General features: G+C 55.8%; 2 protein-coding genes across 3 annotated transcripts in view; one reads left to right on the forward strand and one right to left on the reverse strand.

Moving 5' to 3' along the window:
• Window positions 1-27,746, reverse strand: part of LOC123755758 (uncharacterized) — a 157,555-nt gene that overhangs the window by 38,061 nt on the left and 91,748 nt on the right. The window lies entirely within an intron of this gene.
• LOC123751834 (putative uncharacterized protein ENSP00000383309) overlaps window positions 23,478-27,746 on the forward strand; it is a 23,107-nt gene continuing 18,838 nt past the window's right edge. Inside the window, exon 1 of the mRNA XM_069300357.1 lies at window positions 23,478-23,802. Coding sequence (XP_069156458.1) covers window positions 23,478-23,802 — 325 coding nt within the window. The remainder of the gene's footprint in view (window positions 23,803-27,746) is intronic.

The following is a 27,746-nucleotide window of genomic DNA, read 5'->3' on the forward strand; positions in this document are numbered from 1 at the left end:
CAGGGAAGGTGGGTGAGGCAGGGAAGGTGTGGGAGGCAGGGAAGGTGGGTGAGGCAGGGAAGGTGGGTGAGGCAGGGAAGGTGGGGGGGGCAGGGAAGGTGGGGGAGGCAGGGAAGGTGGGGGAGGCAGGGAAGGTGTGGGAGGCAGGGAAGGTGGGGGAGGCAGGGAAGGTGTGGGAGGCAGGGAAGGTGTGGGAGGCAGGGAAGGTGTGGGAGGCAGGGAAGGTGGGTGAGGCAGGGAAGGTGTGGGAGGCAGGGAAGGTGGGGGAGGCAGGGAAGGTGTGGGAGGCAGGGAAGGTGGGTGAGGCAGGGAAGGTGGGGGAGGCAGGGAAGGTGGGTGAGGCAGGGAAGGTGGGTGAGGCAGGGAAGGTGTGGGAGGCAGGGAAGGTGGGTGAGGCAGGGAAGGTGGGGGGGGCAGGGAAGGTGGGTGAGGCAGGGAAGGTGTGGGAGGCAGGGAAGGTGGGTGAGGCAGGGAAGGTGTGGGAGGCAGGGAAGGTGGGTGAGGCAGGGAAGGTGTGGGAGGCAGGGAAGGTGGGGGAGGCAGGGAAGGTGTGGGAGGCAGGGAAGGTGGGGGAGGCAGGGAAGGTGTGGGAGGCAGGGAAGGTGGGGGAGGCAGGGAAGGTGTGGGAGGCAGGGAAGGTGTGGGAGGCAGGGAAGGTGTGGGAGGCAGGGAAGGTGGGGGAGGCAGGGAAGGTGTGGGAGGCAGGGAAGGTGGGTGAGGCAGGGAAGGTGGGGGAGGCAGGGAAGGTGGGGGAGGCAGGGAAGGTGGGGGAGGCAGGGAAGGTGTGGGAGGCAGGGAAGGTGGGGGAGGCAGGGAAGGTGGGTGAGGCAGGGAAGGTGGGGGAGGCAGGGAAGGTGGGGGAGGCAGGGAAGGTGTGGGAGGCAGGGAAGGTGTGGGAGGCAGAGAAGGTGGGGGAGGCAGGGAAGGTGGGGGAGGCAGGGAAGGTGGGGGAGGCAGGGAAGGTGGGTGAGGCAGGGAAGGTGTGGGAGGCAGGGAAGGTGGGGGAGGCAGGGAAGGTGTGGGAGGCAGGGAAGGTGGGGGAGGCAGGGAAGGTGGGGGGAGGCAGGGAAGGTGGGTGAGGCAGGGAAGGTGGGGGAGGCAGGGAAGGTGGGGGAGGCAGGGACTGTGTGGGAGGCAGGGAAGGTGGGGGAGGCAGGGAAGGTGGGGGAGGCAGGGAAGGTGGGGGAGGCAGGGAAGGTGGGTGAGGCAGGGAAGGTGTGGGAGGCAGGGAAGGTGGGGGAGGCAGGGAAGGTGGGGGAGGCAGGGAAGGTGTGGGAGGCAGGGAAGGTGTGGGAGGCAGGGAAGGTGTGGGAGGCAGGGAAGGTGGGGGAGGCAGGGAAGGTGTGGGAGGCAGGGAAGGTGGGGGAGGCAGGGAAGGTGTGGGAGGCAGGGAAGGTGTGGGAGGCAGGGAAGGTGTGGGAGGCAGGGAAGGTGGGTGAGGCAGGGAAGGTGTGGGAGGCAGGGAAGGTGGGGGAGGCAGGGAAGGTGTGGGAGGCAGGGAAGGTGGGGGAGGCAGGGAAGGTGGGTGAGGCAGGGAAGGTGGGTGAGGCAGGGAAGGTGGGTGAGGCAGGGAAGGTGGGGGGGGCAGGGAAGGTGGGGGAGGCAGGGAAGGTGGGGGAGGCAGGGAAGGTGTGAGAGGCAGGGAAGGTGGGGGAGGCAGGGAAGGTGGGGGAGGCAGGGAAGGTGTGGGAGGCAGGGAAGGTGGGGGAGGCAGGGAAGGTGGGGGAGGCAGGGAAGGTGTGGGAGGCAGGGAAGGTGGGGGAGGCAGGGAAGGTGGGGGAGGCGGCGTGCGGCACCCCTCCCCACACACCTCACCTACTCCTGGAGGATTGACTGGGCACCATTACTCCTTGAGAGCTCCTCACACTGCAGTAAACTAATAAAACTATTCGTGTTGTATTATTTTGTATACTATGTGGGACCCCGTGGAGGCCAGGGAGCACCGTGGAGGCCAGGGAGCACGGTGGAGGCCAGGGAGCACCCTGGAGGCCAGGGAGCACCGTGGAGGCCAGGGAGCACCGTGGAGGCCAGGGAGCACCGTGGAGGCCAGGGAGCACCGTGGAGGCCAGGGAGCACGGTGGATGCCAGGGAGCACCCTGGAGGCCAGGGAGCATCGTGGAGGCCAGGGAGCACCGTGGAGGCCAGGGGGCATCGTGAAGGCCAGGGGGCATCGTGAAGGCCAGGGAGCATCGTGGAGGCCAGGGAGCACCGTGGAGGCCAGGGAGCACCCCGGGCTCCAGGGTGCACCCTGTGTGTTGTGTAGGTGGGCCTTCCCTACCCGAAGATCCCCACTTGGTAAGGGCTAATTGGGTGTAGTTGAGGAGCTGCTGGAGTATAAGAGAGAGAGCAGGGGCTTGGCCCAGCAGCGCGCCAGGACTGGCAGCAGACATGGCAAGAGGAGCAGTACTGAAAATGGCTCTTTTGATTGTCTGTTTCTTTTCCTACTTCTTAAGTGTGCTTCTTTCTCCTTAGTTGAGACATTGACGACGAGCTGAGCGTCGGTGCATGTGTTTGAGGTACACAGTTTACGTCTTCGGATGTAAACTCGCCGTTAACTTGGAGATTTTTGTGTCCAGGTGTACCACTTGTCTCTGGCGAAGGTTAGAGACATGTGTAATGTGCCAAACACGCCAACACACACCTCACTCTACAGGGACTCTTGAATGCGCGCATGTCGCACTCAGGTGTTTGTGGGCTGTGTGGCACAATGTTTGTTGTTGTTTTTTTTCGTTGAGTGAGGTCTGATTGGTGGATGTCCATCGCTCGACCAGTGTGTGTGTGTGTGTGTGTGTGTGTGTGTGTGTGTGTGTGTGTGTTTGTAGACACTCACTTGAGAGGGACGCTCTGCGGGGTGTGAGCAGCTGAAGATGCTGGGGTGTTGAGGGTGGTACTCCACTACTGGAGGTCCCGAGTGGGTTCCCCCTGGAGTGGTGAGTTTAGCTGGCTGAGAACTCACCAACTCCTCGGTGGGTTCGATTTCAGGCACTTGTGGTGATGGTTCGAGGATGGGTTGGTGCCGGCGTTTAGTGGTGTTGGAGTGGTGGGGGAGCCTGCCCTGACCTCTGACACATCCTGCGAGATGGGGACTTGTATTACCACTGCTGCCATATTCAATCTTGTGGTGTTGATATCCTCAAAATGCATCCGGAGTCTGCCAGTGTAGACCGCTTATCACATGCCTCTGTATGACTAACCATCCTGTGTGATGGGGATTTTTTAGCATCACCTAGTTAGCTTTTTTGACACACTGTACTCCACTTCATATAGTCTAGGGTAACTGCACTAATGCAGATGTACCTCATGTATTAATAAAAAAAAAAACAAGACACCTGGCCAGTAGTAGGCTGGTGGTCGTGTCTATCACCGGGACGAGGGAGACTGTGATGGCGATGGTGGCATATGAAAGTTTGAGTAGTTTGTTGTTGTTCCTGACGTTTGAGGGCTGGTTATAGGGTTTGGTTGTGTCGCCCAGGCACTCGATTGTTGTTGCTGTTGGTTGGTAGTAGCGTGTCCATGAAGACTTGTGAATATAGTTTGGTGGATGTGAAAGGCAGCAGCTGGTTGTTTTGTGGTCTTGGCTTGTTTGGCGTTGTTCATAAGACCCCTTGATATCGTCCAGTCTTCTGGAGCATTCTTGAGACACCCCAGTGTCTCAACAATGCCCTTTTCTCCGCAAAGGGCGCATTTTCTGACGTTTAGAGAGTGGTTCTTGTAGTTGTGATTGCCGGAGCATATGCTGTGTCTTCCTTCCACTTCGGGACATTTGTTGTGTTGTGGTGGTATTGGAAGCACTTGTAACGCAGCTTAGGCTTGAAGCTTGGCTCTCCTGGGGGTTCTGGGACGGTGTGGCCGTGATGGCAGAGCATTTAAATAAACTTGTCTCCATTTATTTGGGTTGATCGGCTATTACAAATGTGAGTTTTAATGATGGATGTTCGGGTTCGCATTTTCTGATCATGTAAGCCAATATTACAGAGAAGGAGTTTCTTGGTTGATCTCCTGGATGATGGCGTCGCGGCCTTCTTCAGCTACCCAAGGACTGGCTCTCCTGACCAAAACCCTCCAACTTGGAGGCTCTGTGCTGGAATTGGAGACATTTTTGCCTCTTGGAGTGCTGCCAGATGCGCAAGATCAAGTACTTCCTTGAGGTCTTCATCGTTGGCTAGGATAATAGTGGCAATATCTGTGTGTAGAGAGACGTCCACACCAACCACCTTCGTTACTCTGTTCAGGGCTGCTGCGATTTCCCTCTCAATTTGCTTGTTGGCTCTAAGGAGACTAACGTTGACTTTATGGTGGTACCATACTCAAGTGCCATCAACCTAATACTGACAAAGAGGTTCAACTGTCAATGTCTTGATGGCGGAAATTGACGATGGGAGATCCGTGTGTGAGTGTGTGTTCCCGCTGATAGGAGGAGAACCCCCCCCCCAACCCCACACCCCATATATTCGACCCAAGCCCCACCTCCATACCAGAGCCCCACCTCCATACCAGAGCCCCACTTCCATACCAGAGCCCCACCTCTATACCAGAGCCCCACCTCCATACCAGAGCCCCACCTCCATACCAGAGCCCCACCTCCATACCAGAGCCCCACCTCCATACCAGAGCCCCACCTCCATACCAGAGCCCCACCTCCATACCAGAGCCCCACCTCCATACCAGAGCCCCACCTCCATACCAGAGCCCCACCTCCATACCAGAGCCCCACCTCCACACCAGAGCCCCACCTCCATACCAGAGCCCCACCTCCATACCAGAGCCCCACCTCCATACCAGAGCCCCACCTCCCCTACCCGTCCCCTCACAGTTCTCACCGTCATATCCGCCGGAAGTCACTCATTGTATTATTTATCAATAATTAAAGTTGCGTAATACTATAAAATACAACAGGTAATTACTGCATTATCATTTTTTTTTAATTGGTTGTCATAGTGAAAGTTAGAGTGAACGCCCCCTCCCCCTCCCCCCCCCCCCCCCGAGGCTGACGGTGGTGGCCGGGGGGGGGGGGGAAGGCTCTTCTGTACTGCGAGAAAGTGACGGAGGAACATTTCATTCACTTAGGCACCAGGAGACTCGACCCACCGACCCCAAGGTGTGAGGCGGAAGCTCTTCCACTGAGCCATCATGGCAGGGCCAATAGGAAAGTTTTCGGAGGCAGGAAACCCCTGCCCAACTGTATCAGCACTACTAAGGTACTGTATCAGCACTACTAAGGTACTGTATCAGCCCTACTAAGGTACTGTATCAGCCCTACTAATGTACTGTATCAGCCCTACTAAGGTACTGTATCAACCCTACTAAGGTACTGTATCAACCATACTAAGGTACTGTATCAGCACTACTAAGGTACTGTATCAGACCTACTAAGGTACTGTATCAGCCCTACTAAGGTACTGTATCAACCCTACTAAGGTACTGTATCAGACCTACTAAGGTACTGTATCAGCCCTACTAAGGTACTGTATCAACCCTACTAAGGTACTGTATCAGACCTACTAAGGTACTGTATCAGCCCTACTAAGGTACTGTATCAACCCTACTAAGGTACTGTATCAGCCCTACTAAGGTACTGTATCAGACCTACTAAGGTACTGTATCAGACCTACTAAGGTACTGTATCAGACCTACTAAGGTACTGTATCAGCACTACTAAGGTACTGTATCAGACCTACTAAGGTACTGTATCAGCACTACTAAGGTACTGTATCAGACCTACTAAGGTACTGTATCAGCACTACTAAGGTACTGTATCAGCACTACTAAGGTACCGTATCAACCCTACTAAAGTACTGTATCAGCACTACTAAGGTACTCTATCAGCAATACTAAAGTACTGTATCAGCACTACTAAGGTACTGTATCAGCCCTACTAAGGTACTGTATCAGCAATACTAAAGTACTGTATCAGCACTACTAAGGTACTGTATCAGCCCTACTAAGGTACTGTATCAGCACTACTAAGGTACTGTATCAGCAATACTAAAGTACTGTATCAGCACTACTAAGGTACTGTATCAGCCCTACTAAGGTACTGTATCAGCAATACTAAAGTACTGTATCAGCACTACTAAGGTACTGTATCAGCCCTACTAAGGTACTGTACCAACGCTACTAAAGTACTTTACTGAATTGGGTAATTGATTTCCTGTGAGAGTATATTGTCAACGCCTGAACAACCAATTAGCTCGACAATCACCCTTGACCAATACAAATCAACACAGAGACTGCCCAACCAGTTCCGTAAAAATTCAGGTGGACTTGTGACATGACACAGCCTCCCATATATATAACCCAACTACATCGTCACAAACCCCAATTTGGTAACCGCAAAATGGTTATAAGACAAGGTGTGAACCATCCAGGGAGATCGTTACATAACGTCACGTCCTGGTCACGGGTCACGATATGACCCGTGACAAGACGGTCTGGACGTGACCTGACGGCCAGGGGAACACGGCCCGTGTGAGGAGAGGCGGCCCCTCTCAGTCTCCCGGGCCGCCATCGGCGAGGTTATCTTGAGTTGATTTCAGGGCTTTTTTAGTGTCCCCGCGGCCCGGTCCTTGACCAGGCCTCCACCCCCAGGAAGCAGCCCGTGACAGCTGACTAACACCCAGGTACCTATTTTTACTGCTAGGTAACAGGGACATAGGGTGAAAGAAACTCTGCCCATTGTTTCTCGCCGGCGCCTGGGATCGAACCCAGGACCACAGGATCACAAGTCCAGCGTGCTGTCCGCTCGGCCGACCGGCTCCCTTCCGCTCGGCCGACCGGCTCCCTTCCGCTCGGCCGACCGGCTGACGGTCAGTCAGGCCGTCCCACACTGCTGACACCCCCAGGAGGAAATTGAAATTGAAATTGAAATAAGTTTATTGAGGTAAAATACACACAAAGGGATGAGGCAGCTCAAGCTATTCTCACCCCGTTCAGTACAACGTGTTAATATATACATAGACACACATCACAAACAATAAACATATTACCAAACATTCTGAGAGATAAACATATACATTTCCTCCTTCACAAGTAGTATGTTATCAGACGTACACAGGGAGCACCAGGAATGTTACTGAAGTTTCCATTGTTTCACAAGTACAGAATCACTCTTGTGTTGACTGCTCTTGTTAATTGTTGGCGGCTCTTGTTAATTGTTGGCGGCTCTTGTTAATTGTTGGCGGCTCTTGTTAATTGTTGGCGGCTCTTGTTAATTGTTGACGGCTCTTGTTAATTGTTGGCGGCTATTGTTAATTGTTGACGGCTCTTGTTAATTGTTGACGGCTCTTGTTAATTGTTGGCGGCTCTTGTTAATTGTTGACGGCTCTTGTTAATTGTTGACGGCTCTTGTTAATTGTTGACGGTTCTTGTTAATTGTTGACGGCTCTTGTTAATTGTTGACGGTTCTTGTTAATTGTTGACTGCTCTTGTTAATTGTTGACGGCTCTTGTTAATTATTGCTGCAATTTGCTTATTTTATTTTCACTAAAGCATATGATTTCATACTATCTTCACCGTAAAGTTCTTAGATTTGGCCCTTTACAAGACATTGACGTGGTGAATGGTGGGGAATATATTTATGTCCTGTTAAGCTGTTGGTGTTGGCTTGCGGACGTGTTCTATGTTATAGTGTCATCTCTGGTTATTATGTGCTCGGACTCTTGAGTATTGTGTACTGGTGTGTGCACTGTATTGTGTAGTCTATAGTCACTCCCTGTAGTCTATAGTCACTCCCTGTAGTCTATAGTCACTCCCTGTAGTCTATAGTCACTCCCTGTAGTCTATAGTCACTTCCTGTAGTCTATAGTCACTCCCTGTAGTCTAAAGTCTCTCCTTGTAGTCTATAGTCACTCCCTGTAGTCTAGAGTCACTCCCTGTAGTCTATAGTCACTCCCTGTAGTCTATAGTCACTCCCTGTAGTCTATAGTCACTTCCTGTAGTCTATAGTCACTCCCTGTAGTCTAAAGTCTCTCCTTGTAGTCTATAGTCACTCCCTGTAGTCTAGAGTCACTCCCTGTAGTCTATAGTCACTCCCTGTAGTCTATAGTCACTCCCTGTAGTCTATAGTCACTTCCTGTAGTCTATAGTCACTCCCTGTAGTCTAAAGTCTCTCCTTGTAGTCTATAGTCACTCCCTGTAGTCTATAGTCACTCCCTGTAGTCTAGAGTCACTCCCTGTAGTCTATAGTCACTCCCTGTAGTCTATAGTCACTCCCTGTAGTCTATAGTCACTCCCTGTAGTCTATAGTCACTCCCTGTAGTCTATAGTCACTCCCTGTAGTCTATAGTCACTCCCTGTAGTCTATAGTCACTCCCTGTAGTCTATAGTCACTCCCTGTAGTCTATAGTCACTCCCTGTAGTCTATAGTCACTCCCTGTAGTCTATAGTCACTCCCTGTAGTCTATAGTCACTCCCTGTAGTCTATAGTCACTCCCTGTAGTCTATAGTCACTCCCTGTAGTCTATAGTCACTCCCTGTAGTCTATAGTCACTCCCTGTAGTCTATAGTCACTCCCTGTAGTCTATAGTCACTCCCTGTAGTCTATAGTCACTCCCTGTAGTCTATAGTCACTCCCTGTAGTCTATAGTCACTCCCTGTAGTCTATAGTCACTCCCTGTAGTCTATAGTCACTCCCTGTAGTCTATAGTCACTCCTTGTAGTCTATAGTCACTCCTTGTAGTCTATAGTCACTCCTTGTAGTCTAAAGTCACTCCCTGTAGTCTATAGTCACTCCCTGTAGTCTATAGTCACTCCCTGTAGTCTATAGTCACTCCCTGTAGTCTAAAGTCTCTCTTTGTAGTCTATAGTCACTCCCTGTAGTCTATAGTCACTCCCTGTAGTCTATAGTCACTCCCTGTAGTCTATAGTCACTCCCTGTAGTCTATAGTCACTCCCTGTAGTCTAAAGTTACTCCCTGTAGTCTAAAGTTACTCCTTGTAGTCTATAGTCACTCCCTGTAGTCTATAGTCACTCCCTGTAGTCTATAGTCACTCCCTGTAGTCTATAGTCACTCCCTGTAGTCTATAGTCACTCCTTGTAGTCTAAAGTTACTCCTTGTAGTCTATAGTCACTCCTTGTAGTCTAAAGTTACTCCTTGTAGTCTATAGTCACTCCCTGTAGTCTATAGTCACTCCCTGTAGTCTATAGTCACTCCCTGTAGTCTATAGTCACTCCCTGTAGTCTATAGTCACTCCCTGTAGTCTATAGTCACTCCCTGTAGTCTATAGTCACTCCCTGTAGTCTATAGTCACTCCTTGTAGTCTAAAGTTACTCCTTGTAGTCTATAGTCACTCCCTGTAGTCTATAGTCACTCCTTGTAGTCTAAAGTTACTCCTTGTAGTCTATAGTCACTCCCTGTAGTCTATAGTCACTCCCTGTAGTCTATAGTCACTCCTTGTAGTCTAAAGTTACTCCTTGTAGTCTATAGTCACTCCCTGTAGTCTAAAGTCTCTCCTTGTAGTCTAAAGTTACTCCTTGTAGTCTATAGTCACTCCCTGTAGTTTAAAGTCTCTCCTTGTAGTCTATAGTCACTCCTTGTAGTCTAAAGTCTCTCCTTGTAGTCTAAAGTCTCTCCTTGTAGTCTAAAGTCTCTCCTTGTAGTCTAAAGTCTCTCCTTGTAGTCTAAAGTCTCTCCTTGTAGTCTATAGTCACTCCCTGTAGTCTAAAGTTACTCCTTGTAGTCTAAAGTCTCTCCCTGTAGTCTAAAGTCTCTCCTTGTAGTCTAAAGTCTCTCCTTGTAGTCTAAAGTCTCTCCTTGTAGTCTAAAGTCTCTCCTTGTAGTCTAAAGTCTCTCCCTGTAGTCTAAAGTCTCTCTTTGTAGTCTGAAGTCTCTCCTTGTAGTCTAAAGTTACTCCTTGTAGTCTATAGTCACTCCCTGTAGTCTAAAATTACTCCTTGTAGTCTATAGTCACTCCCTGTAGTCTAAAGTTACTCCCTGTAGTCTAAAGTTACTCCCTGTAGTCTAAAGTCTCTCCTTGTAGTCTAAAGTCTCTCCTTGTAGTCTAAAGTCACTCCCTGTAGTCTAAAGTCTCTCTTTGTAGTCTAAAGTCTCTCCTTGTAGTCTAAAGTCTCTCCCTGTAGTCTAAAGTCTCTCTTTGTAGTCTAAAGTCTCGTCTCTCCTTGTAGTCTAAAGTTACTCCTTGTAGTCTATAGTCACTCCCTGTAGTCTAAAATTACTCCTTGTAGTCTATAGTCACTCCCTGTAGTCTAAAGTCTCTCCCTGTAGTCTATAGTCACTCCTTGTAGTCGAAAGTCACTCCCTGTAGTCTAAAGTCTCTCCCTGTAGTCTAAAGTCACTCCTTGTAGTCTAAAGTCTCTCCCTGTAGTCTAAAGTCACTCCCTGTAGTCTAAAGTCTCTCTTTGTAGTCTAAAGTCTCTCCTTGTAGTCTAAAGTTACTCCTTGTAGTCTATAGTCACTCCCTGTAGTCTAAAGTTACTCCTTGTAGTCTAAAGTCTCTCCTTGTAGTCTAAAGTCTCTCCCTGTAGTCTAAAGTCTCTCTTTGTAGTCTAAAGTCTCTCCTTGTAGTCTAAAGTTACTCCTTGTAGTCTATAGTCACTCCCTGTAGTCTAAAGTTACTCCTTGTAGTCTATAGTCACTCCCTGTAGTCTAAAGTCTCTCCCTGTAGTCTATAGTCACTCCCTGTAGTCTAAAGTCTCTCCCTGTAGTCTATAGTCACTCCCTGTAGTCTAAAGTCTCTCCCTGTAGTCTGATATTGCCTACATTTGTTCCTCTCAGAGAATACTATTATATTCCTGATCCCGGTGTTACTTATTATGTAACACCGGGATATATCTATTGCTTTAAAAAATTAATGTCTGTGGTCGTAGACAAGACCCTTGGGGCTGGCCTCACCCAATTTTTATGAGAAGTTGCTCTCCGGTATGTGCCCAACATGGTCGGGTCAAGATTGGCATAAACGATATGAGTACAACTTGACACAGTGACATGATTCCCCCGTGACGAATTTTTCAATTCCTGTATCACGTTTTTACTGGGTATGTCATCTTGTCCACCACATAAACATTAATACTCTGAAGGTGAAGAACAAAACCGCTCATCACTTACAAATGACAACCTCGCCTCTTACTTTGCTATCAATCATTTTTTTTAATTCTTTCATCCGTGACAGTGGGGGCAACCTCTGACACGGAGGGTGGGGGCAACCTCTGACACGGAGGGTAGGGGCAACCTCTGACACGGAGGGTGGGGGCAACCTCTGACACGGAGGGTGGGGGCAACCCCTGACACGGAGGGTGGTGGCAACCTCTGACACGGAGGGTGGTGGCAACCTCTGACACGGAGGGTGGGGGCTACCTCTGACACGGAGGGTGGGGGCTACCCCTGACACGGAGGGTGGTGGCAACCTCTGACACGGAGGGTGGGGGCAACCTCTGACACGGAGGGTGGGGGCAACCTCTGACACGGAGGGTGGGGGCAACCTCTGACACGGAGGGTGGGGGCAACCTCTGACACGGAGGGTGGTGGCAACCTCTGACACGGAGGGTGGTGGCAACCTCTGACACGGAGGGTGGGGGCTACCTCTGACACGGAGGGTGGTGGCTACCCCTGACACGGAGGGTGGGGACTACCCCTGACACGGAGGGTGGTGGCTACCTCTGACACGGAGGGTGGTGGCTACCTCTGACACGGAGGGTGGGGGCTACCTCTGACACGGAGGGTGGTGGCTACCTCTGACACGGAGGGTGGTGGCTACCCCTGACACGGAGGGTGGTGGCTACCTCTGACACGGAGGGTGGTGTCTACCCCTGACACGGAGGGTGGTGGCTACCTCTGACACGGAGGGTGGTGGCTACCTCTGACACGGAGGGTGGTGGCTACCCCTGACACGGAGGGTGGTGGCTACCTCTGACACGGAGGGTGGTGGCTACCTCTGACACGGAGGGTGGTGGCAACCTCTGACACGGAGGGTGGTGGCTACCTCTGACACGGAGGGTGGTGGCAACCTCTGACACGGAGGGTGGTGGCTACCTCTGACACGGAGGGTGGTGGCAACCTCTGACACGGAGGGTGGGGGCTACCTCTGACACGGAGGGTGGTGGCTACCTCTGACACGGAGGGTGGTGGCTACCTCTGACACGGAGGGTGGGGGCTACCTCTGACACGGAGGGTGGTGGCTACCTCTGACACGGAGGGTGGTGGCTACCCCTGACACGGAGGGTGGTGGCTACCTCTGACACGGAGGGTGGTGTCTACCCCTGACACGGAGGGTGGTGGCTACCTCTGACACGGAGGGTGGTGGCTACCTCTGACACGGAGGGTGGTGGCTACCCCTGACACGGAGGGTGGTGGCTACCTCTGACACGGAGGGTGGTGGCTACCTCTGACACGGAGGGTGGTGGCAACCTCTGACACGGAGGGTGGTGGCTACCTCTGACACGGAGGGTGGTGGCAACCTCTGACACGGAGGGTGGTGGCTACCTCTGACACGGAGGGTGGTGGCAACCTCTGACACGGAGGGTGGGGGCTACCTCTGACACGGAGGGTGGTGGCTACCTCTGACACGGAGGGTGGTGGCAACCTCTGACACGGAGGGTGGTGGCTACCTCTGACACGGAGGGTGGTGGCTACCACTGACACGGAGGGTGGTGGCTACCTCTGACACGGAGGGTGGTGGCTACCTCTGGCACGGAGGGTGGGGGCATCCTCTGACACGGAGGGTGGGGGCTACCTCTGACACGGAGGGTGGGGGCAACCTCTGACACGGAGGGTGGGGGCTACCTCTGACACGGAGGGTGGTGGCTACCTCTGACACGGAGGGTGGTGGCTACCTCTGACACGGAGGGTGGTGGCTACCTCTGACACGGAGGGTGGGGGCTACCTCTGACACGGAGGGTGGGGGCTACCTCTGACACGGAGGGTGGGGGCTACCTCTGACACGGAGGGTGGGGGCAACCTCTGACACGGAGGGTGGTGGCTACCTCTGACACGGAGGGTGGGGGCTACCTCTGACACGGAGGGTGGGGGCAACCTCTGACACGGAGGGTGGGGGCTACCTCTGACACGGAGGGTGGTGGCTACCTCTGACACGGAGGGTGGTGGCTACCTCTGACACGGAGGGTGGGGGCTACCTCTGACACGGAGGGTGGTGGCTACCTCTGACACGGAGGGTGGTGGCTACCCCTGACACGGAGGGTGGTGGCTACCTCTGACACGGAGGGTGGTGTCTACCCCTGACACGGAGGGTGGTGGCTACCTCTGACACGGAGGGTGGTGGCTACCTCTGACACGGAGGGTGGTGGCTACCCCTGACACGGAGGGTGGTGGCTACCTCTGACACGGAGGGTGGTGGCTACCTCTGACACGGAGGGTGGTGGCAACCTCTGACACGGAGGGTGGTGGCTACCTCTGACACGGAGGGTGGTGGCAACCTCTGACACGGAGGGTGGTGGCTACCTCTGACACGGAGGGTGGTGGCAACCTCTGACACGGAGGGTGGGGGCTACCTCTGACACGGAGGGTGGTGGCTACCTCTGACACGGAGGGTGGTGGCAACCTCTGACACGGAGGGTGGTGGCTACCTCTGACACGGAGGGTGGTGGCTACCTCTGACACGGAGGGTGGTGGCTACCTCTGACACGGAGGGTGGTGGCTACCTCTGGCACGGAGGGTGGGGGCATCCTCTGACACGGAGGGTGGGGGCTACCTCTGACACGGAGGGTGGGGGCAACCTCTGACACGGAGGGTGGGGGCTACCTCTGACACGGAGGGTGGTGGCTACCTCTGACACGGAGGGTGGTGGCTACCTCTGACACGGAGGGTGGTGGCTACCTCTGACACGGAGGGTGGGGGCTACCTCTGACACGGAGGGTGGGGGCTACCTCTGACACGGAGGGTGGGGGCTACCTCTGACACGGAGGGTGGGGGCAACCTCTGACACGGAGGGTGGTGGCTACCTCTGACACGGAGGGTGGGGGCTACCTCTGACACGGAGGGTGGGGGCAACCTCTGACACGGAGGGTGGGGGCTACCTCTGACACGGAGGGTGGTGGCTACCTCTGACACGGAGGGTGGGGGCAACCTCTGACACGGAGGGTGGTGGCTACCTCTGACACGGAGGGTGGGGGCTACCTCTGACACGGAGGGTGGTGGCTACCTCTGACACGGAGGGTGGTGGCTACCTCTGACACGGAGGGTGGTGGCTACCTCTGACACGGAGGGTGGGGGCAACCTCTGACACGGAGGGTGGGGGCTACCTCTGACACGGAGGGTGGGGGCAACCTCTGACACGGAGGGTGGGGGCAACCTCTGACACGGAGGGTGGTGGCTACCTCTGACACGGAGGGTGGGGGCAACCTCTGACACGGAGGGTGGTGGCTACCTCTGACACGGAGGGTGGGGGCAACCTCTGACACGGAGGGTGGGGGCTACCTCTGACACGGAGGGTGGGGGCAACCTCTGACACGGAGGGTGGGGGCTACCTCTGACACGGAGGGTGGTGGCTACCTCTGACACGGAGGGTGGGGGCAACCTCTGACACGGAGGGTGGTGGCTACCTCTGACACGGAGGGTGGTGGCTACCTCTGACACGGAGGGTGGGGGCAACCTCTGACACGGAGGGTGGGGGCAACCTCTGACACGGAGGGTGGTGGCTACCTCTGACACGGAGGGTGGGGGCTACCTCTGACACGGAGGGTGGTGGCTACCTCTGACACGGAGGGTGGTGGCTACCTCTGACACGGAGGGTGGGGGCAACCTCTGACACGGAGGGTGGTGGCTACCTCTGGCACGGAGGGTGGTGGCTACCTCTGACACGGAGGGTGGGGGCTACCTCTGACACGGAGGGTGGTGGCAACCTCTGACACGGAGGGTGGGGGCAACCTCTGACACGGAGGGTGGTGGCAACCTTTGACACGGAGGGTGGGGGCTACCTCTGACACGGAGGGTGGGGGCTACCCCTGACACGGAGGGTGGTGGCTACCTCTGACACGGAGGGTGGGGGCTTCCTCTGACACGGAGGGTGGTGGCTACCTCTGACACGGAGGGTGGTGGCTACCTCTGACACGGAGGGTGGGGGCTACCTCTGACACGGAGGGTGGGGGCTACCCCTGACACGGAGGGTGGTGGCTACCTCTGACACGGAGGGTGGGGGCTACCTCTGGCACGGAGGGTGGGGGCATCCTCTGACACGGAGGGTGGGGGCTACCTCTGACACGGAGGGTGGGGGCAACCTCTGACACGGAGGGTGGGGGCTACCTCTGACACGGAGGGTGGTGGCTACCTCTGACACGGAGGGTGGTGGCTACCTCTGACACGGAGGGTGGTGGCTACCTCTGACACGGAGGGTGGGGGCTACCTCTGACACGGAGGGTGGGGGCTACCTCTGACACGGAGGGTGGGGGCTACCTCTGACACGGAGGGTGGGGGCAACCTCTGACACGGAGGGTGGTGGCTACCTCTGACACGGAGGGTGGGGGCTACCTCTGACACGGAGGGTGGGGGCAACCTCTGACACGGAGGGTGGGGGCTACCTCTGACACGGAGGGTGGTGGCTACCTCTGACACGGAGGGTGGTGGCTACCTCTGACACGGAGGGTGGGGGCTACCTCTGACACGGAGGGTGGTGGCTACCTCTGACACGGAGGGTGGTGGCTACCCCTGACACGGAGGGTGGTGGCTACCTCTGACACGGAGGGTGGTGTCTACCCCTGACACGGAGGGTGGTGGCTACCTCTGACACGGAGGGTGGTGGCTACCTCTGACACGGAGGGTGGTGGCTACCCCTGACACGGAGGGTGGTGGCTACCTCTGACACGGAGGGTGGTGGCTACCTCTGACACGGAGGGTGGTGGCAACCTCTGACACGGAGGGTGGTGGCTACCTCTGACACGGAGGGTGGTGGCAACCTCTGACACGGAGGGTGGTGGCTACCTCTGACACGGAGGGTGGTGGCAACCTCTGACACGGAGGGTGGGGGCTACCTCTGACACGGAGGGTGGTGGCTACCTCTGACACGGAGGGTGGTGGCAACCTCTGACACGGAGGGTGGTGGCTACCTCTGACACGGAGGGTGGTGGCTACCTCTGACACGGAGGGTGGTGGCTACCTCTGACACGGAGGGTGGTGGCTACCTCTGGCACGGAGGGTGGGGGCATCCTCTGACACGGAGGGTGGGGGCTACCTCTGACACGGAGGGTGGGGGCAACCTCTGACACGGAGGGTGGGGGCTACCTCTGACACGGAGGGTGGTGGCTACCTCTGACACGGAGGGTGGTGGCTACCTCTGACACGGAGGGTGGTGGCTACCTCTGACACGGAGGGTGGGGGCTACCTCTGACACGGAGGGTGGGGGCTACCTCTGACACGGAGGGTGGGGGCTACCTCTGACACGGAGGGTGGGGGCAACCTCTGACACGGAGGGTGGTGGCTACCTCTGACACGGAGGGTGGGGGCTACCTCTGACACGGAGGGTGGGGGCAACCTCTGACACGGAGGGTGGGGGCTACCTCTGACACGGAGGGTGGTGGCTACCTCTGACACGGAGGGTGGGGGCAACCTCTGACACGGAGGGTGGTGGCTACCTCTGACACGGAGGGTGGGGGCTACCTCTGACACGGAGGGTGGTGGCTACCTCTGACACGGAGGGTGGTGGCTACCTCTGACACGGAGGGTGGTGGCTACCTCTGACACGGAGGGTGGGGGCAACCTCTGACACGGAGGGTGGGGGCTACCTCTGACACGGAGGGTGGGGGCAACCTCTGACACGGAGGGTGGGGGCAACCTCTGACACGGAGGGTGGTGGCTACCTCTGACACGGAGGGTGGGGGCAACCTCTGACACGGAGGGTGGTGGCTACCTCTGACACGGAGGGTGGGGGCAACCTCTGACACGGAGGGTGGGGGCTACCTCTGACACGGAGGGTGGGGGCAACCTCTGACACGGAGGGTGGGGGCTACCTCTGACACGGAGGGTGGTGGCTACCTCTGACACGGAGGGTGGGGGCAACCTCTGACACGGAGGGTGGTGGCTACCTCTGACACGGAGGGTGGTGGCTACCTCTGACACGGAGGGTGGGGGCAACCTCTGACACGGAGGGTGGGGGCAACCTCTGACACGGAGGGTGGTGGCTACCTCTGACACGGAAGGTGGGGGCTACCTCTGACACGGAGGGTGGTGGCTACCTCTGACACGGAGGGTGGTGGCTACCTCTGACACGGAGGGTGGGGGCAACCTCTGACACGGAGGGTGGTGGCTACCTCTGGCACGGAGGGTGGTGGCTACCTCTGACACGGAGGGTGGGGGCTACCTCTGACACGGAGGGTGGTGGCAACCTCTGACACGGAGGGTGGGGGCAACCTCTGACACGGAGGGTGGTGGCAACCTTTGACACGGAGGGTGGGGGCTACCTCTGACACGGAGGGTGGGGGCTACCCCTGACACGGAGGGTGGTGGCTACCTCTGACACGGAGGGTGGGGGCTTCCTCTGACACGGAGGGTGGTGGCTACCTCTGACACGGAGGGTGGTGGCTACCTCTGACACGGAGGGTGGGGGCTACCTCTGACACGGAGGGTGGGGGCTACCCCTGACACGGAGGGTGGTGGCTACCTCTGACACGGAGGGTGGGGGCTACCTCTGACACGGAGGGTGGTGGCTACCTCTGACACGGAGGGTGGGGGCTACCTCTGACACGGAGGGTGGGGGCAACCCCTGACACGGAGGGTGGTGGCAACCTCTGACACGGAGGGTGGGGGCTACCTCTGACACGGAGGGTGGGGGCTACCTCTGACACGGAGGGTGGGGGCTACCTCTGACACGGAGGGTGGGGGCAACCTCTGACACGGAGGGTGGTGGCAACCTCTGACACGGAGGGTGGGGGCTACCTCTGACACGGAGGGTGGGGGCTACCTCTGACACGGAGGGTGGGGGCTACCTCTGACACGGAGGGTGGGGGCTACCTCTGACACGGAGGGTGGGGGCAACCTCTGACACGGGGGGTGGTGGCTACCTCTGACACGGAGGGTGGGGGCTACCCCTGACACGGAGGGTGGGGGCAACCTCTGACACGGAGGGTGGTGGCTACCTCTGACACGGAGGGTGGTGGCTACCTCTGACACGGAGGGTGGTGGCTACCTCTGACACGGAGGGTGGGGGCTACCTCTGACACGGAGGGTGGGGGCAACCTCTGACACGGAGGGTGGTGGCTACCTCTGACACGGAGGGTGGTGGCTACCTCTGACACGGAGGGTGGGGGCAACCTCTGACACGGGGGGTGGTGGCAACCTCTGACACGGAGGGTGGGGGCTACCTCTGACACGGAGGGTGGTGGCTACCTCTGACACGGAGGGTGGGGGCTACCTCTGACACGGGGGGTGGTGGCTACCTCTGACACGGAGGGTGGTGGCAACCTCTGACACGGAGGGTGGTGGCTACCTCTGACACGGAGGGTGGTGGCTACCTCTGACACGGAGGGTGGTGGCTACCTCTGACACGGAGGGTGGTGGCTACCTCTGACACGGAGGGTGGTGGCTACCTCTGACACGGAGGGTGGTGGCTACCTCTGACACGGAGGGTGGTGGCTACCGCTGACACGGAGGGTGGTGGCTACCTCTGACACGGAGGGTGGGGGCAACCCCTGACACGGAGGGTGGGGGCTACCCCTGACACGGAGGGTGGGGGCTACCTCTGACACGGAGGGTGGGGGCTACCCCTGACACGGAGGGTGGGGGCTACCTCTGACACGGAGGGTGGGGGCTACCTCTGACACGGAGGGTGGTGGCTACCTCTGACACGGAGGGTGGTGGCTACCTCTGACACGGAGGGTGGGGGCTACCTCTGACACGGAGGGTGGGGGCTACCTCTGACACGGAGGGTGGGGGCTACCTCTGACACGGAGGGTGGTGGCTACCTCTGACACGGAGGGTGGTGGCTACCTCTGACACGGAGGGTGGTGGCTACCTCTGACACGGAGGGTGGTGGCAACCTCTGACACGGAGGGTGGTGGCTACCTCTGACACGGAGGGTGGTGGCTACCTCTGACACGGAGGGTGGTGGCAACCTCTGACACGGAGGGTGGTGGCAACCTCTGACACGGAGGGTGGTGGCAACCTCTGACACGGAGGGTGGTGGCTACCTCTGACACGGAGGGTGGTGGCTACCTCTGACACGGAGGGTGGGGGCAACCCCTGACACGGAGGGTGGGGGCAACCTCTGACACAGAGGGTGGGGGCAACCTCTGACACGGAGGGTGGTGGCTACCTCTGACACGGAGGGTGGTGGCTACCTCTGACACGGAGGGTGGGGGCAACCTCTGACACGGAGGGTGGGGGCTACCTCTGACACGGAGGGTGGGGGCTACCTCTGACACGGAGGGTGGTGGCAACCTCTGACACGGAGGGTGGTGGCAACCTCTGACACGGAGGGTGGTGGCTACCTCTGACACGGAGGGTGGTGGCTACCTCTGACACGGAGGGTGGTGGCAACCTCTGACATGGAGGGTGGTGGCAACCTCTGACACGGAGGGTGGTGGCAACCTCTGACACGGAGGGTGGTGGCAACCTCTGACACGGAGGGTGGTGGCAACCTCTGACACGGAGGGTGGTGGCAACCTCTGACACGGAGGGTGGTGGCAACCTCTGACACGGAGGGTGGTGGCAACCTCTGACACGGAGGGTGGTGGCAACCTCTGACACGGAGGGTGGTGGCAACCTCTGACACGGAGGGTGGTGGCAACCTCTGACACGGAGGGTGGTGGCAACCTCTGACACGGAGGGTGGGGGCAACCTCTGACACGGAGGGTGGTGGCAACCTCTGACACGGAGGGTGGGGGCTACCTCTGACACGGAGGGTGGGGGCTACCCCTGACACGGAGGGTGGTGGCTGCCTCTGACACGGAGGGTGGGGGCTACCTCTGACACGGAGGGTGGTGGCTACCTCTGACACGGAGGGTGGGGGCTACCTCTGACACGGAGGGTGGTGGCAACCTCTGACACGGAGGGTGGGGGCAACCTCTGACACGGAGGGTGGTGGCAACCTTTGACACGGAGGGTGGGGGCTACCTCTGACACGGAGGGTGGGGGCTACCCCTGACACGGAGGGTGGTGGCTACCTCTGACACGGAGGGTGGTGGCTACCTCTGACACGGAGGGTGGGGGCTTCCTCTGACACGGAGGGTGGTGGCTACCTCTGACACGGAGGGTGGTGGCTACCTCTGACACGGAGGGTGGGGGCTACCTCTGACACGGAGGGTGGGGGCTACCCCTGACACGGAGGGTGGTGGCTACCTCTGACACGGAGGGTGGGGGCTACCTCTGACACGGAGGGTGGTGGCTACCTCTGACACGGAGGGTGGGGGCTACCTCTGACACGGAGGGTGGGGGCAACCCCTGACACGGAGGGTGGTGGCAACCTCTGACACGGAGGGTGGGGGCTACCTCTGACACGGAGGGTGGGGGCTACCTCTGACACGGAGGGTGTGGGCTACCTCTGACACGGAGGGTGGGGGCTACCTCTGACACGGAGGGTGGGGGCAACCTCTGACACGGAGGGTGGTGGCAACCTCTGACACGGAGGGTGGGGGCTACCTCTGACACGGAGGGTGGGGGCTACCTCTGACACGGAGGGTGGGGGCTACCTCTGACACGGAGGGTGGGGGCTACCTCTGACACGGAGGGTGGGGGCAACCTCTGACACGGGGGGTGGTGGCTACCTCTGACACGGAGGGTGGGGGCTACCCCTGACACGGAGGGTGGGGGCAACCTCTGACACGGAGGGTGGTGGCTACCTCTGACACGGAGGGTGGTGGCTACCTCTGACACGGAGGGTGGTGGCTACCTCTGACACGGAGGGTGGGGGCTACCTCTGACACGGAGGGTGGGGGCAACCTCTGACACGGAGGGTGGTGGCTACCTCTGACACGGAGGGTGGTGGCTACCTCTGACACGGAGGGTGGGGGCTACCTCTGACACGGGGGGTGGTGGCAACCTCTGACACGGAGGGTGGGGGCTACCTCTGACACGGAGGGTGGTGGCTACCTCTGACACGGAGGGTGGGGGCTACCTCTGACACGGGGGGTGGTGGCAACCTCTGACACGGAGGGTGGGGGCTACCTCTGACACGGAGGGTGGGGGCTACCTCTGACACGGAGGGTGGTGGCTACCTCTGACACGGAGGGTGGGGGCTACCTCTGACACGGGGGGTGGTGGCAACCTCTGACACGGAGGGTGGTGGCTACCTCTGACACGGAGGGTGGGGGCTACATCTGACACGGGGGGTGGTGGCAACCTCTGACACGGAGGGTGGGGGCTACCTCTGACACGGAGGGTGGGGGCAACCTCTGACACGGAGGGTGGGGGCTACCTCTGACACGGAGGGTGGTGGCTACCCCTGACACGGAGGGTGGTGGCTACCTCTGACACGGAGGGTGGTGGCTACCTCTGACACGGAGGGTGGTGGCTACCTCTGACACGGAGGGTGGGGGCTACCTCTGACACGGAGGGTGGGGGCTACCTCTGACACGGAGGGTGGGGGCTACCTCTGACACGGAGGGTGGTGGCTACCTCTGACACGGAGGGTGGTGGCTACCTCTGACACGGAGGGTGGGGGCTACCTCTGACACGGAGGGTGATGGCTACCTCTGACACGGAGGGTGGGGGCTACCTCTGACACGGAGGGTGGGGGCTACCTCTGACACGGAGGGTGGGGGCTACCTCTGACACGGAGGGTGGTGGCTACCTCTGACACGGAGGGTGGGGGCTACCTCTGACACGGAGGGTGGGGGCTACCTCTGACACGGAGGGTGGGGGCTACCTCTGACACGGAGGGTGGTGGCTACCTCTGACACGGAGGGTGGTGGCTACCTCTGACACGGAGGGTGGTGGCTACCTCTGACACGGAGGGTGGGGGCTACCTCTGACACGGAGGGTGGGGGCTACCTCTGACACGGAGGGTGGTGGCTACCTCTGACACGGAGGGTGGTGGCTACCTCTGACACGGAGGGTGGTGGCTACCTCTGACACGGAGGGTGGTGGCTACCTCTGACACGGAGGGTGGGGGCTACCTCTGACACGGAGGGTGGGGGCTACCTCTGACACGGAGGGTGGGGGCTACCTCTGACACGGAGGGTGGTGGCTACCTCTGACACGGAGGGTGGTGGCTACCTCTGACACGGAGGGTGGTGGCTGTTGACAATTGTTTGTTTTGTTTTGTATTATTTTCTACCACAGACGTGGCCACACACTTACAATGCTAACCAGCATATATACATTGTCTTCTGTCCTCGGTGGACAGGGCGGGAGGTCTGTTATATATATAGTTCAGTGATTTATTAAACAATCAACCACAGAAGGTGATTGCAGTGCTCTTAAAATACTAATATAACCTACATACGTACATGTATGTACAAGCAAGGTGTGTGTTAACACTGTGAGTGTACAAGCAAGGTGTGTGTTAACACTGTGAGTGTACAAGCAAGGTGTGTGTTAACACTGTGAGTGTACAAGCAAGGTGTGTGTTAACACTGTGAGTGTACAAGCAAGGTGTGTGTTCACACTGTGAGTGTACAAGCAAGGTGTGTGTTAACACTGTGAGTGTACAAGCAAGGTGTGTGTTAACACTGTGAGTGTACAAGCAAGGTGTGAGTTAACACTGTGAGTGTACAAGCAAGGTGTGTGTTGACACTGAGTGTACAAGCAAGGTGTGTGTTCACACTGAGTGTACAAGCAAGGTGTGTGTTAACACTGAGTGTACAAGCCAGGAACACACACACAGAGAAGGCCACAGTGTAGGCGAGTTTCACTACCAGTTGGTCAGCCGTCAGCTCGCTCACGCAGTCACAATAAAAACAATAATGTCTACCGAACACCCCGTCCATATTGGGAGCCTGGAAGACTGCCACTGAAGGTCTGCATGGCAACTGGAAGACTGGCACTGAAGGTCTGCATGGCAACTGGAAGACTGCCACTGAAGGTCTGCATGGCAACTGGAAGACTGCCACTGAAGGTCTGCATGGCAACTGGAAGACTGCCACTGAAGGTCTGCATGGCAACTGGAAGACTGCCACTGAAGGTCTGCATGGCAACTGGAAGACTGCCACTGAAGGTCTGCATGGCAACTGGAAGACTGCCACTGAAGGTCTGCATGGCAACTGGAAGACTGCCACTGAAGGTCTGCATGGCAACTGGAAGATTGGCACTGAAGGTCTGCATGGCAACTGGAAGACTGCCACTGAAGGTCTGTATGGCAACTGGAAGACTGACACTGAAGGTCTGCATGGCAACTGGAAGACTGACACTGAAGGTCTGTATGGCAACTGGAGGTCTGCATGGCAACTGTAAGACTGACACTGTAGGTCTGTATGGCAACTGGAGGTCTGCATGGCAACTGGAAGACTGACACTGAAGGTCTGCATGGCAACTGGAAGACTGCCACTGAAGGTCTGTATGGCAACTGGAAGACTGGCACTGAAGGTCTGTATGGCAACTGGAGGTCTGCATGGCAACTGTAAGACTGACACTGAAGGTCTGCATGGCAACTGGAAGACTGGCACTGAAGGTCTGTATGGCAACTGGAGGTCTGCATGGCAACTGTAAGACTGACACTGAAGGTCTGCATGGCAACTGGAAGACTGACACTGAAGGTCTGCATGGCAACTGGAAGACTGCCACTGAAGGTCTGTATGGCAACTGGCTGCCACTGAAGGTCTGTATGGCAACTGGAAGACTGGCACTGAAGGTCTGTATGGCAACTGGAGGTCTGCATGGCAACTGTAAGACTGACACTGAAGGTCTGCATGGCAACTGTAAGACTGACACTGAAGGTCTGCATGGCAACTGTAAGACTGACACTGAAGGTCTGTATGGCAACTGGAAGACTTGCAACTGGAGGACTACATGGCAACTGGTATAACCGGTCGTGCGCGCTTAATATTAAAGATGTATATATTCATGCCAATAAATAATTGCTCCATAACTGTTAACAATAATAATAATATCAAAGTTGGAGGATCCTGGAACTGATAAGTGAATGGTTCCCTGCCATCACCTGTGTTCTGTTGGAGGAGCACGACTGTGGTGGCGGCGGGGACGACCACGGACGACCACCAGCACCACACGACGCACGCGCACATAGTAACATGACACTGAGATGTAGAGAGCAGCGGTAAAGATGTGTACTGGGGCGGGGCGGGGGTCCGTTACCACACCTGCTGTCCTTCAGGTGTGGGGGGGGGGCTCTGGTGGCCGGGTAAATAGCAGTAATTGATGCTGAACAGGTGAGGGGGGGGAGGGTACAAGGGGGTGTTGGTGGGAGCGCTTAAGGGTGTATTGAGGGGGGGGAAAGAGGGGGTATATAGGTGGGAGGGGGCTACATAATGTGTACATGAGGGGGGGGGGACAGTTGAAGGTGTACAGGTGGATTTTTTATGCCTGGCAGGAGGGAGTGGCACTGTATGTGTGGTGTGTGTGTGTGTGTGTGTGTGGTGTGTGTGTGTGTGTGTGTATGTGTGGTGTGTGTGTGTGTGTACTCACCTAATTGTACTCACCTAATTGTACTCACCTAATTGTGCTTGCGGGGGTTGAGCTCTGGCTCTTTGGTCCCGCCTCTCAACCGTCAATCAACTGGTGTACAGATTCCTGAGCCTATTGGGCTCTATCATATCTACATTTGAAACTGTGAATGGAGTCAGCCTCCACCACATCACTTCCTAATGCATTCCATTTGCTAACTACTCTGACACTGAAAAAGTTCTTTCTAACGTCTCTGTGGCTCATTTGGGTACTCAGCTTCCACCTGTGTCCCCTTGTTCGCGTCCCACCAGTGTTGAAAAGTTCGTCCTTGTTTACCCGGTCGATTCCCCTGAGGATTTTGTAGGTTGTGATCATGTCCCCCCTTACTCTTCTGTCTTCCAGTGTCGTGAGGTGCATTTCCCGCAGCCTTTCCTCATAACTCATGCCTCTTAGTTCTGGGACTAGTCTAGTAGCATACCTTTGGACTTTTTCCAGCTTCGTCTTGTGCTTGACAAGGTACGGGCTCCATGCTGGGGCCGCATACTCCAGGATTGGTCTTACATATGTGGTGTACAAGATTCTGAATGATTCCTTACACAGGTTCCTGAACGCCGTTCTGATGTTAGCCAGCCTCGCATATGCCGCAGACGTTATTCTCTTTATGTGGGCTTCAGGAGTCAGGTTTGGTGTGATATCAACTCCTAGATCTTTCTCTCTGTCTGTTTCATTAAGTACTTCATCTCCTATTCTGTATCCTGTGCCTGGCCTCCTGTTTCCACTGCCTAGTTTCATTACTTTGCATTTACTCGGGTTGAACTTCAACAGCCATTTGTTGGACCATTCACTCAGTCTATCCAGGTCATCTTGTAGCCTCCTACTATCATCCTCTGTTTCAATCCTCCTCATAATTTTTGCATCGTCGGCAAACATTGAGAGGAACGAATCTATACCCTCTGGGAGATCATTTACATATACCAGAAACAGTATAGGTCCAAGGACTGACCCCTGCGGGACTCCACTTGTGACGTCTCGCCAATCTGAGACCTCACCCCTCACACAGACTCGTTGTCTCCTGTTGCTTAGGTATTCCTCTATGTGTGTGTGTGTGTGTGTGTGTGTGGTGTGTGTGTGTGTGTGTGTGTGTGTGTGTGTGTGTGTGTGTGTGTGTGTGTGTGTGTGTGCGCGCGCAATAAACAAAGTCCTAGTTTGTGTATATTGAAAGATTTGTCAGTCTCGTTTGGTCTGCTACCTTACCTGGGGTTGTCATTATAGTTTACCTGGTGTTGTCACTATAGTTTACCTGGTGTTGTCACTATGGTTTACCTGGTGTTGTCACTATAGTTTACCTGGTGTTGTCACTATGGTTTACCTGGTGTTGTCACTATAGTTTACCTGGTGTTGTCACTATAGTTTACCTGGTGTTGTCACTATGGTTTACCTGGTGTTGTCACTATAGTTTACCTGGTGTTGTCACTATGGTTTACCTGGTGTTGTCACTATAGTTTACCTGGTGTTGTCACTATGGTTTACCTGGTGTTGTCACTATAGTTTACCTGGTGTTGTCACTATGGTTTACCTGGTGTTGTCACTATAGTTTACCTGGTGTTGTCACTATGGTTTACCTGGTGTTGTCACTATAGTTTACCTGGTGTTGTCACTATAGTTTACCTGGTGTTGTCACTATGGTTTACCTGGTGTTGTCACTATAGTTTACCTGGTGTTGTCACTATAGTTTACCTGGTGTTGTCACTATGGTTTACCTGGTGTTGTCACTATAGTTTACCTGGTGTTGTCACTATAGTTTACCTGGTGTTGTCACTATAGTTTACCTGGTGTTGTCACTATAGTTTACCTGGTGTTGTCACTATAGTTTACCTGGTGTTGTCACTATAGTTTACCTGGTGTTGTCACTATAGTTTACCTGGTGTTGTCACTATGGTTTACCTGGTGTTGTCACTATAGTTTACCTGGTGTTGTCACTATAGTTTACCTGGTGTTGTCACTATAGTTTACCTGGTGTTGTCACTATAGTTTACCTGGTGTTGTCACTTTAGTTTACCTGGTGTTGTCACTATAGTTTACCTGGTGTTGTCACTATAGTTTACCTGGTGTTGTCACTATAGTTTACCTGGTGTTGTCACTATGGTTTACCTGGTGTTGTCACTATTGTTTACCTGGTGTTGTCACTATGGTTTACCTGGTGTTGTCACTATGGTTTACCTGGTGTTGTCACTATGGTTTACCTGGTGTTGTCACTATAGTTTACCTGGTGTTGTCACTATAGTTTACCTGGTGTTGTCACTATGGTTTACCTGGTGTTGTCACTATAGTTTACCTGGTGTTGTCACTATAGTTTACCTGGTGTTGTCACTATAGTTTACCTGGTGTTCCTGGGGTGTTAAGGTGTTTAAGGTAGAGAGTCAGCCGGTGGGGGGGGGAGGGGGGGTTGTAATGTTGGACTCCAGCTCCCCTCCCACCTGTTGAAGATTCCGGGGATCACTGTCCTCGCGGCCCGTTCTCTGACCAGGCCTCTTGGTTGCTGGTCTGATCCACCAGGCGGTTTGATTCGGCTGTTCGCAGCCTGATTGACCGAAAAAACATGAATGAAATAAAAACAATATATATTGAAAAAATTTCCTTCATTTAAGTTGAAGTCAATCTAAATAAATATAAGTGTTCGTTTGTTCAAAATCGCTAATGTCCGAAAGTTCTTCACCGATTGCTTTGAAATTTTGACACAACGTTCCACCCGAATACGCGCGTGTTTTTATATACCTACTATATAGATGTCATACCTGTGACAGGTCAGCATACGCTGTTTTGGAAAAACAGCGCCATCTATTGCACGTTAAAGTAACACACGCTATACTAAATATATTACGATTCCATTTCAATGTTTCCGATTGCATTGATAAATGGAATTTTCATAGATTTCGATTTATTTTCATTTTGATTTATTTATTTTGTGTGACATTGTGTCGGAATTGAGCTGTGTTGTTTACCATACCGTTCATCTCGTGAGTATAGTTTTTTTCGTTGTGTTTCATTTTGTTCTTTTAACTGTTCATATTTTTCAGTGATGGGAACATCAGATCATTTGGGAACGCATCAGACGAGTGAGTGGGGAATGGTGGGGAGGACGAGGGGACGGGGGAGTGGGGGATGGTGGGGAGGACGAGGGGACGGGGGGAGTGGGGAATGGTGGGGAGGACGAGGGGACGGGGGAGTGGAGGATGGTGGGGAGGACGAGGGGACGGGGGGAGTGGGGGATGGTGGGGAGGACGAGGGG

This window comes from Procambarus clarkii, chromosome 43 (assembly GCF_040958095.1).
Source record: "Procambarus clarkii isolate CNS0578487 chromosome 43, FALCON_Pclarkii_2.0, whole genome shotgun sequence".
In the NCBI taxonomy this organism is placed as follows: Eukaryota; Metazoa; Arthropoda; class Malacostraca; order Decapoda; family Cambaridae; genus Procambarus; species Procambarus clarkii.